This window comes from Carya illinoinensis, chromosome 8, assembly GCF_018687715.1.
Source record: "Carya illinoinensis cultivar Pawnee chromosome 8, C.illinoinensisPawnee_v1, whole genome shotgun sequence".
In the NCBI taxonomy this organism is placed as follows: Eukaryota; Viridiplantae; Streptophyta; class Magnoliopsida; order Fagales; family Juglandaceae; genus Carya; species Carya illinoinensis.
Window position 1 is genome coordinate 36,839,877 of NC_056759.1, and position 10,976 is coordinate 36,850,852.

The following is a 10,976-nucleotide window of genomic DNA, read 5'->3' on the forward strand; positions in this document are numbered from 1 at the left end:
CCTCCCAACTTCTCCCTCCCCTTTCTCTCATTCCTTCCTCAATCTTCTCCCCATTCTAGATCTTCTCATTCCATTTCTCCAATTTTTTTTTTTAAATTTCCCCTAATCTTCTTCCTTCTTTTGTCTCTATTTTGTTTAGTCTTGGAGGTTAGTTCTACTGCTATCCGACCGGTTCCAACCACCACTAGCCCACCATATATAGAATCCCCACCATTTGATCACCCATAGCCACCGCACCCAGGTACCAAACAACCACACATACTGCCACTCGCCACCAACAACAGGCATCGGTGGCACTCGCCCCCCCCCCCCCCCCGGCTGCTCTCTTTTCAATAGTTAACTCTCCTTTACTTGCACCTCCAGTCCCTAAAGTGTTTTCCAGTCGTTTCATTTTGTTTTCACCTCCATTTTCCTTACCCTGACACCATTTTGCTGGAAGTGTGAACTCTCGATTTATTTTTGTCAATCCACTTATGATCACCACGTGCCTTATCTTTGATTTGGCTACTTGCCGATCTACCATCCACCACCACAAGATCAATATTTTGATTGGTGCATGAGGCCCATGCATCACCTTTCTCAATAGTTTCCATCCTTTTTTGGGAAACAGACTGTCTTCTTTTTTGCTAAAAGCAAACATTTGTTCTTGCTTATTATTCTGAGAATAGGGAAGATGTGAGCATGGGACTCTCCCAACACTCCAAAGCAGTTAATTATGGTGCATCATTACCACTGTGGCTCTGAGTCACAAGACCACAATGTCTTAGTTGAATTGCACCAAAAACGACCTTTTATGACAGTTCTTTCGGTTTGGTAAAGACATGCATCTTGACCCAATTTTTAGCTCCATACGTGCGCGTGCCATTATGTACTTACCATGAACATCTCGCATTGGAATAAACTATACAATGTCACGTGTAGCAACACGATCTGTAGAGCTCTCTAATCGTTGTCCTTTATCAGCATCAAGGACCTGTCACAAAAACTAAGTTAGATGACATATTAACACATGAGGTTAAGTTCAAGTTCTAGAAAAACAAATCCATACCTCCATCTGTCCAAAATCTGCACCTCCCACTCCCACTATAAGAATTGATAGTGGAAGATCAGATACCTTCACCAAAGCGTCTTTCGTTTCTTGGAGGTCTGTAAGGACTCCATCCTAGAAAAGGTGACAATTTATTTGATTACCAAACGAAGGATTGAAGGTGGAAAGAGGCATCAAATTATGAAGTGAACTATTCTATTTACTGTAATAATGAGCAAGACGAAGTACTTTTTGCTGTTGTATGAAACGGATTGGCTTGCAATTTGAGCAGCTCTTTTAATCACTTGGCCAAACAACGTTGGTCCTGCCAGAGTAACATTATGTAGAGCACTTGCATAAGCAGACATGATGCCTTCAACTCCTTTGACCTATTGAAAATTAGAAGCTAAATGCGTTACTTGAGGAGTATGAACATGTAGTTTTCATAAGGATGATATGTATGCTATGCAACAATGAAAAATCACTTGATTTCAATGAGTCTTATACGGTACATATCATTTTCATTATGTTAACAACTGTACAAGGAAGAAAAAAAGTACCGTAGAGTGTAACACATAATATTATGAAGGGTATTGGGTGATAACTCGATCCATTTGATTTTCATAGTTTTCATTTACTTACAAAAATTTTGAAGGACCATAAAGACTTTCTAAAACCTATTAATTGCATATCTAAAATTATTGTATATAACAGTTTTGCATGTGTTATGGTTAATCTATACTCGGTGTTTTTTCAACTAATGCTTTTACCAACTTCTTACTTATTTGGTTGAAGCTGACTATGACACTCTATTCATAACTAGAAGTGGTAGAGGAAGAAAAAAAACAAACAAAGAAAAGAAGATAAATATTAAATTTTTTAAGAACAAACAATGATGAGATAAACAGGTTGAAACAAACAAAAATCAGGGATTAACTACAGTATTGCAGGAGGGCAAACAAGATGGCGATAGTTCTATGGAAATGCCAGTACATGCAAACCAAAATGTTGCATCAGAGACGAAGAAACAATAAATTATAAAATGGGCTTCTCTCACCTCAAAGCTACATGCGCTTCCATTGAGGTTGAAGCAATGTGAAATGGTTCCATCAAATGTTTTCCCACCGAAGCCCCAAGCAGGAAAGCGCCTATCAGAATCATAAAATTGAATGACCTCCCCAACCTCCATTATTGCCTGAAACAAATTCAGTTATCAAGCAGATAATAACTTCACCCATCAACAATAATTTCTTTAAATACAGGCTAATAGAAGGCCCACTTAACAAACCAGAACAAATAAACTTGTCTTTCTCAAAAGCTCAAGAAAGCAAATTGGATATTGAAAACGAGCCACTTGATCAAATTGAGTTATAACAGAAATAAAAGAAAGCAATTTAGAGACTTGTTTATGGACCAAACTTCATAATATATATATATATATATAAACCAAATCAAGATAACAACAAATTTCTCAGGTCAGTGTTATATGTGGGGAGGTAAATTTGAGCGTCAATATCATAATGAAAATACAACTCATGAGGTAAATTTCCATGCCAATCGATCCAAACAATTTGCCTATACTAGTTTTGGAGTCAAAATAATATGCTGTTGAAAGCACCAGATCAGGATGCACAGACTCACCTTCTGATAAGAATTCAACTGGCTGGAAGGATCAATGTAGTGTAAAGAATCTGGATTCTGAGGATTTCCATTTGAGGCTAGACAAATTAAAATTGACTATTCAAATTATGAATAAGACATTCGGGCGAAACATTTACAACCAGAAAAAAGAGAACAAAAAATAAAAAAAAAAAATCAATTATCACGTGTATAAATAGTCCTCTAGAAATTACTTACCTGTAAAGTCAACTGCAACCATAAAGTTAAGCTCAAATCCACAAGAAACGTAATCAAGAAAGCTGTATTGTTCCTTCTCACAAAATTGATCCACAAAGAGCTCTCCCTTCAAAACCTATATTGATGAATCATTGAACAAATGCAAATTCAAATAAAACGAATAAACTGAAATATTTTAATAAATTCTACTGCAATTATGAATAGGTTCCTTCTTGTGACCATGATGAGATGTTATAGTAAGATTTTCACCACTTTTACCTTCTTGAAGTTTTTCCAGGTCGGCCACTGACTTTTGAAGTTTACTGATATGGTAAATTTAAGAACAGTATCTTCTTTAGAACCAGAGACTAAACTCAGATAACAAGGGAAACCAAGCAAAAATGAATCCGCAGATTAACTAAATTCCACTTACCCAATAAGCGAATGTTTGCCACTGCTATTGAAATCAAAGCACTCGATAATCAATGGGTTATCCTGCAACAAGTCAAATTTCATGCACCACATGCATCTTCTTAGTCGTCCAAATAGCAAAATATCCTATAATATAGTGTGACCAAATCATAAGGTGACAAGTTTACCTTACTTCCAAACTGCTGCATACTCAGGCATAGGGGTTTCCATTTTGGATTTAAATTGTCGTTTACTACTTCAGTCTTGCATATTGGAATGGAGCCTCCACTCTCCACAATTCTAGATATTCTTAGAAAAGGGTCCTAGAATAAAGTGATGAATTTTAAGGATGAAACAAACAACAAATATACATGCATACGTAACATAAAGCTTTGCAAATACATACACTTTTAGAAAATATGTCCTTGTTATCCAAGTAAGAACAATGGAGCATCATCTCAACAACCCTCCTTGATGCAACTGTTTCCTCTGCATGGATGGTGAGTACCCCTAAGTTCCTCAAACCCACATGCCCAATTTTACTACAAAGATTAAGGGTTAAACTCCGATTTTGTTTGGTAAGTACCTGCCATGGAAGAGGGGGGAAGGATTTGATGTTCAGTAAGGTTAAAAATGGCAGCAATTGCAACATGCTCTTTAACTACATCGATGGTAACCTAATATCTTAATATATCACTTAATTGGGGAAGAAGCTCTCACAATAGTCTTTCTGCTATTGAAGTTTTTAATACAAAAACTTTGAAAATTGATATAATTTTATACTCAATTTGCACCAACTTAGTTAAAATGCATATGCATTCTCAATGAGCCTGATTGATCCCAAGACAGCATACCTCTGATAGAACACACGTGGCCTCTCCAAGAAAATCTTGATCCTTCAATTTCAGTGTTTGAAACACAACAGAATAGATATATTTATTATGTGCAACAGAAAAATGGTTCATACAAATTTTCTAAAAATTACAGATCATATGGTAATAGTTTAACATTATGTTTTCCTCTGGCGTTTTGTCTCTGATCCAACTTAGATTTTTTTTTTTTTTTGAGAAAAGTGATCCAACTTAGATTTTATCTGCACTTCTCCTGTAAGTTGTTTTCTTTTCTCACATGACTGAATCTATGATTAAAAATAGTGACAATCTTTCGAAAGTACTCATTCATTCATCACAATTGAGGTAGTTGACCCCCTCCACACACATAGATGTACACAATAGTGATCGAATTAAGCAAGCAAACTGCTGCACACCATTCAGTGAGTACTTTCCCATGTCGGTCTTACAAGTTATACAGTTATACGATGCATGGTTGCATCTATATATATTGTCCAAATAACTTAGGCTGACATGAACATACAGTTGGCATCCAAAAGTCATTTATTATTGTTGTCGAATTAATGTTTTTTGCCAATTCAATGTGTTTAACCATGTATCAACAAAAATACAACTGAACAGGCTAGTGAAAGTATAATGTCATCTAATTAACACATATTTTCTCAGAAAAACCAGTACCCAGCTCTTAGTCCCCAGTGTAAAAGAGTTCTAACTTACAAATTGCGGTATTCAACACTTAGCATGTACACTTTTTCTTGTATATTGTTGGTACAAATTATAATTGGAAAAACATAACGTACAAAGATTTATAACATTAGATACTCGAGAGCAGAAACTATAATGTACCTTCACAGGTATATTGTGAAATTTGGTATCAACATCATATACATGAAATCTGGAGCGAAAATAAAGAAGGGAAACACGAGTGAGTCAAAAGAAGTCAAATCAAAACAGGAGTTTCCGTAATAAAAAAGAAGTATATCTATAAAAAAGATAAGCACTTAAAATGAATTTGTAAAGCTTACACCAATGGCTGTACAATCTCGAACTGGAATGCAACTGTAACTTTTTCTATCCACGTGGGATTCAAGCTATTCAGTATAACCTCAGTGTGGCCTAACTCCTCTAGTTTTCCATCTATATTCTTCGCATATACCACTGCCATGGGATCACTCTGAACAGAACAATATCTTTTTTAGCTCAAACAACAGTAAGACAATCCTGACCAAAATACACACATAAACAAACTACTGTGTATTGAAAAACTCAAACCTTGAAAGCTAAATAAACACCTTTTTTCCAGAAACGGTCAACATGAAGTATTAGTTCAGCTCGCTACCCATGTAAATACTACTTATGGTAAATGTAAACTAAACACTACCAGGATGGGAATCCCATGAAAACTATTCATAAACTTGAGAAGAAAGAAAAACACCAAAAACTTGGGGTGTTAACTCATTTTCTAGCAATTTTGAGCAAACAAAGATGGTGTCAAGGATTTAGTCATCCAAAGGTTAAGCTAAAGAGATACAGAAGAAGCAAGAAACTCTTCAAATTTGAAATCCATTTCTTGTTTGAGAAAGTCCTAATGGAAGACATATATCCTCCTGATCAGTAAACACAAGACACGAGTACAAACTAATATATCATTAAGAACACCAAAAACAGAACAAACTAAATTATATCACTGAGCACTGTAGTTTTCTTACCCAGGTTTTTCATCAATGTATAGTAACTACCCATACTAACCAAGACAGTTATCGATCCACATACATAGTAATCCAGCTCATTACAAGAGTATGGCTACAAATATCTTATGTAAACAAAATACTGTCAAAATAGTAACATAAACATTTTTTTATAGGTAAATAGACATAGCCCAAGTACACAGAACGTATAAAAATAGTAGCTTAACCTAAAGTAATGATCAGCTCACATGCCCATATCCCCCTCTGTTTTGGTTGTATCTTGAAGTGAAACTCACATAGAAAAATGTACTTCAACATAATGAACCAAAATTGTGATAGTTATCCCAAAATTTAGAATTGATTAATTCATAGAATTATGTTAACTCGAGAAATATTATACCAGAGTCTTGAATTCATACAAATTTGAAGTGTGGTTTGGATCATAATTTCCAGTCCATGCTAAGCATAGAAAATATATAGGTGATGAAGTTGGACATTAGAGCAGTTAAACAAATGATTTGGCAAAGGAAAGACGCTAGTATAAACCCTCAGTAAACATCACTATCAAACATATGGTTATGTTTAGAGGAATACCTTTGAAATGATGTCACGATCTCGCAAGTTAATTGTTGATAGGGATAACTGCAGCACAGATTAAAATACATGAATACATTTTGAAAAGGCAAAACAAATGAGTTAACAGTACAGACATAAATAAAAAGAAACTAAAAACAAAAGAGCCATGCATGCAGAAAAAATAACAATTCCAAATGTCGAAATCTCTTATAATACTGATAATCGATCCCATCCCATGTAAAATTTTTGTCAGGCAATATACTGCTTTGGAGCTTGCCGTTATTCCACCCATTTCTTTCTAGTAAGGGGCAACAGAACTGCATAATTTCCATCTATTGGAGATGAAAGAAATGGCAGGTAACCCTTTTCAAGAATATAGGTGGCACTTAAAAATGAGAAATATTCAACTCCTGCACAATACTAAAAGGCAACATGTTGCTTCATACAACCTCATTAGTCTCCAATTTACTAATATTCGGTTAAAATATCTAGGTCGTTTTACTGCAGTCTTAAATTCAAGAAGTTGGTTACTATGTGGTGTATCAATTTAGTCAATCAAAACATCATCCTTTATCTAAGCGCCAAAAAACATGGCACCCCGACCATGCTATCCTTTCCTGATTCTGACAAACTAGTAATAGGCCAAACATTTAAATGACAGAATATCAAAGGCAATATTGCGCTGCATGCCCCGCATGCTTCATTTATCAAGCGAAACTCATAGCTTGAAGAGCGTTAAGGATTTAACATTTCAGCACCTTTGAAATACACACAAACCTATCCTCTACCATGCAACGAAAACGACTTCTTTGATAATTTTAAACATATATGTATTGTAAACAAAACCATAACACTAACACGAATACAAAATATTTATTATTTTATTATTTACTCTTTCTGAATAACCTTTTTTCAATCAAGTTTTGTACCTTGCATTTGTATAAGAATATCATTACAGGGGAGAAACTTTACTGGAGAAGAAAAAAAGTAACCACAATTTTAAAAAAATAATAATCGTATTCATATTATTCTTGTTCTCATTGTATTTTATGGGCAATGGCCAACATAATAATCAAGTAAAATGAGAATGGTAAGAACCTAAGCCAATCTGGGATAGAAAATAAATAACGATACGAATTTCAGCCAACGTGGGGATAAACAGGGTAAAGAATATCAAGAGTCTGAGCCAATGTGGGGTAGATAATAGAGAGTAGCACAGCTAATACAAATGCATAATACAGTTCTGTGTGCGTGTAATATATATCTATACTAATATATAAAGTGCGAATCGCTTAAGAACAGTATTTTCGTCCAATATTTTTATTTCCAATTTTGCCCTTAGTTTTATTTGACAATTACGGTTATTTGCATTCTACTTTTATTCTACTGATGCTTCTTTTGGTCTTTGTCCATACCCACATCGTCCCTATCCAAAACGGCGCCGTTTTGACACCACCAAAACCCTAACTATAAAAGCAACATAAACTCCTCTCTCTCTCTCTCTCTCTCTCTCTCTCTCTCTCTCTCTCTCTCTCTCTCTCTCTCTCTCTCTCTCTCTCTCTCTCTCTCTCTCTCTCTCTCTCTGTTTCTCTCACTCTCTCTCCTCTGTTTCTTCTTCCGCGCCCCACCTTCTTCCGCTCCTCTTACATTTTTTTTTCTCTTTGTGTTTAGATGTGTGTTTCATTTCTCTCCGGTTGCTTAGCCCTTTTTTTTTTCTTTTCCCTCGAGATTCTCCTTCCCCACTCCCCCTTTCGTTCTCTCTCTGTTTTTGCTTCCCCGTGCCCTCCCCTCTTCTTCTCCTGCTTTTACATATTGTTTTGTTTGGTTTTTGCTTGTTTTTTTTTTGCCATTTCATTTCAGATATGTGGTTGATTTGCTGTATGAAATGGCATTTTGTGGGTGTTGCCGATTTTTTTTGTTTGTGTTTGGGATCCTCTTGTGGGTTGAAAGTTGGGATTTTTTTCGTCATTTTGGGACGGTTTCGATGGGTTCTTGCAAGGGTTTGTTTGGTTGCTTATTTTTGTTTGCATTTTTTAGGGATTTCTTTGTGGGTTTTTCCGATTTTTTTGTTGCGGTAGTCGATGATGCCTTGGCAGTGTTCTTGATGTTTTCATGTCTTCTTGGAGTGTTTTTTCAGATGGCTTCGAGTGTTCTTCCTATGTTTTCTTTTTAGTTTTCATCCCGTGGTTGATGATGAAGTTCTCTTCTTCTTTTTTTTCATTTCCTTTAAAGTATTTTTTTGTTTCTTACTTGTTTGGTTTGATGCTCTTTTTTTGTTTATTTTTTTTTTTTGCATTTAGATCTGTGTTCTTAATCTTTTTATCTTTTCCATTCATGTTTATTTTTTGTTTTGTTTTTGGTTTATTTTCTTGCGTTTATTTACAGATCTGAACAGATTGTTGCGTTTGTTGTTACATTCATGTAGAAAAAAAAATTTCTTGGGTTTCATGTATATTCGATTAAAGTTTTTTTCCTTGCATCTCAGATTTGTAGAATAATTTTTTTTTTTTTTTTTTTGCGATCTGTGTTCTTAGACCTTTTCAGTTTGAAGAGATCGGTTCTTGGTTTATTTTCTTGCATATATTTAGAGATCTGAACAGTTCTGAAGATATCTGTTTGTTCTTTCGTCTCTTCGTGTATATTCGATTAACGTTTTCTTTTTCCTTGCGTTTCAGATCTGTGGAATACATTTTTTTTTTTTGCGATGTCTTGCTAGGGTTTTTCAGTTTTCGCTCCAAGTTTTTTTTTTTTTTTGATGCGTTTGATTTCTTCCAATTTTTTTTCTTGTTTATCGTCGTTTGATGTATATTACCTTTGTATTTTTCAAATCTACAAAACAAAAATTGTTTTTCTTTCCATTTTTGCTATCTGTGTTCATATGTTTTTTTTTTTTTTTGGCTTTCCATTCAAGTTTATTTATTTTTTGTTGGGTTTGATTTGTTCTACTTTTTTGTTTCTTGTTCTTCAAATTTTGATTTATATGACTTATGTGTTTTTTTGATTTCTCCCCCACCAACGTATCTTTACTAACTGTGTTTTATTTTTATTTCTTAGTGTTCTGAGTACATACGAGCAAATCAAAAGATGCAATTTTTTGATGTGTTTCATTTTAGTTGCTGATATGCATAACAAAAATATTCCTGAGCTTGACAAGTTCCGAGCGCTTCAATCTCGATCTCAGGTCTCTTGCAAGCATTCTAGCACCGCTTTAGATTTTCTGCTTTTCTTTTTCAGGTTTCTTTGTAATTTCTTAATTTCTCGAAACGCTGGACGATTTGCAGATTACATTTTCGGCCGATGGAGCTCCTGAGGTGCAAGATGAATATGTGGAGACCCAGTACTACAGGGAGTTGCACTCCATCGACAAACAGCATCACACGGTTCGATATCATTGATATCAACCCTTGTCTTACCATTTAGTTTATTTTCCGACGAAAGTTAATGATCTACTATTTTGGTTTCAAGATCTTGAATGCTTGTTGAGTTTCCATTTTTTGATTAAACAGACAGGAAGCGGGTTTATAAGGGGGGTGGGAGCAAAAGGTGAAGGTGGACACGAGGTACTTAAGTTGCAGAACGGCCAAGATGGCGCAGGTGGGGTGTCGTGCATTGAATCCAGAAGCAATCCTGCAACAAACGATTGGGTTCCAAAGATCAACGAAGATCAGGTACTGATTTTTCATGGTTTTTATTAGGATCTGATTATATTGGAAGAAAAAGATTTGAACCATAGTAAGTTGATAATCAAGAACTAACTGTTGTTTTGTTATTTGAATGAACATAGGTCTTTGTCTCCTCAAAACCAAATCGGAGCGAGAGCTCTTAGATGTGTCAGTAGGAGGGAGCTTTCAAGAAAGGGACTTAGCACCAACTTTCCCTGTAAATTTTTTTAATCGATAGAGATTAGATGAGCATCATGAAAGTTTTAAAAAATTCACGTAATGGGTTTTCAACTATTCAAGCGATGACTTCTCCATTGTTCTTATCCGATTCCACCTGTACCGCCAAGAAATAGAATAGTTTTATTCATCATTAATAACGATCCTTGACCTTTATCCGCTAATTTTCGTTTTGAATTGTGTTAATTTCGTGTTGAGAATTAGTAAATTTGAATTCAAAGCTGTAGATCATTATATAATTCAATTATTTATGGGCTCCATCGTTAGAAACGCCCAGAATTATCGAATGTAGATTAGCACAAACACTACAAGAAATATGTTATTTAGCCACGATTTTCCTCCCCATGACAACCGCTGGTGGGAAATAGATGGCTTATGCCACAACAAGTCAACAACGAAATGGGTATTTTGTTTAGTTTTTTAATAGTAGTATATTTCCTTCAGATAAAAAAAAAAAAAAAAAAAAAAAAAAAAAACAAAGCTCGTGGCCGGAGCAAAACATGTGATCACTTAAATAAGATGGCCTGGGGCATATGAAAAGTCTTATGGCTTTTTGTGGCGTTGGTTCAGTATTTATTTTTTTAGTTATTTACTTTTTTTTTAAATAATAATAATTAAGCCTTAGATTTGATAAATTCAATACGTTTGACACAGACAAAGCCAAAAATACTACTTCAGTATTTTATAT

The 10,976-nt window shown here is 34.9% G+C and overlaps 3 protein-coding genes across 3 annotated transcripts; 1 reads left to right on the top strand and 2 right to left on the bottom strand.

The window, feature by feature from the left end:
- Positions 1-328: 328 nt before the first annotated feature.
- Positions 329-2,906, bottom strand: LOC122274697 (protein BONZAI 1-like). The gene is made up of 6 exons (XM_043083714.1): positions 2,885-2,906; positions 2,669-2,745; positions 2,085-2,222; positions 1,252-1,416; positions 1,049-1,162; positions 329-973 (listed from the first exon to the last, which is right to left on the bottom strand). The coding sequence occupies exons 1-6, from the start codon at positions 2,904-2,906 to the stop codon at positions 902-904; spliced, it is 588 nt and encodes a 195-aa protein (XP_042939648.1). The 3' UTR covers positions 329-901.
- Positions 2,113-5,498, bottom strand: LOC122317980 (protein BONZAI 3-like). Its single transcript, XM_043135084.1, has 9 exons — positions 5,151-5,498; positions 4,972-5,020; positions 4,129-4,185; positions 3,681-3,860; positions 3,463-3,597; positions 3,297-3,358; positions 2,885-3,186; positions 2,669-2,745; positions 2,113-2,175 (listed from the first exon to the last, which is right to left on the bottom strand). Exons 1-7 carry the CDS (start codon positions 5,288-5,290, stop codon positions 3,060-3,062), a joined length of 750 nt encoding a protein of 249 aa, XP_042991018.1. The 5' UTR covers positions 5,291-5,498; the 3' UTR covers positions 2,113-2,175; positions 2,669-2,745; positions 2,885-3,059.
- Positions 5,499-8,892: 3,394 nt separating this feature from the next.
- On the top strand, positions 8,893-10,374 carry LOC122317981. The gene is made up of 4 exons (XM_043135085.1): positions 8,893-9,570; positions 9,671-9,769; positions 9,896-10,057; positions 10,174-10,374. Exons 1-4 carry the CDS (start codon positions 9,487-9,489, stop codon positions 10,213-10,215), a joined length of 387 nt encoding a protein of 128 aa, XP_042991019.1. The 5' UTR covers positions 8,893-9,486; the 3' UTR covers positions 10,216-10,374.
- Positions 10,375-10,976: the final 602 nt, after the last annotated feature.

Coding starts and splice junctions, on each gene's coding strand:
- LOC122317980 (XM_043135084.1), bottom strand. CDS start 5,290: ATGGCAGTGGTATATGCGAAGAATATAGATGGAAAACTAGAGGAGTTA. Junction 5,021..5,150: donor GAGATTGTACAGCCATTGGT/GTAAGCTTTACA, acceptor TTTTCGCTCCAG/ATTTCATGTATATGATGTTG. Junction 4,186..4,971: donor TTCACAATATACCTGTGAAG/GTACATTATAGT, acceptor GTTGTGTTTCAA/ACACTGAAATTGAAGGATCA.
- LOC122274697 (XM_043083714.1), bottom strand. CDS start 2,906: ATGGTTGCAGTTGACTTTACAG. Junction 2,746..2,884: donor GGTTGCAGTTGACTTTACAG/GTAAGTAATTTC, acceptor TAATTTGTCTAG/CCTCAAATGGAAATCCTCAG. Junction 974..1,048: donor CAGATTTTGGACAGATGGAG/GTATGGATTTGT, acceptor TTTTTGTGACAG/GTCCTTGATGCTGATAAAGG.
- LOC122317981 (XM_043135085.1), top strand. CDS start 9,487: ATGTGTTTCATTTTAGTTGCTGATATGCATAACAAAAATATTCCTGAG. Junction 9,571..9,670: donor CGCTTCAATCTCGATCTCAG/GTCTCTTGCAAG, acceptor GACGATTTGCAG/ATTACATTTTCGGCCGATGG. Junction 10,058..10,173: donor CAAAGATCAACGAAGATCAG/GTACTGATTTTT, acceptor GAATGAACATAG/GTCTTTGTCTCCTCAAAACC.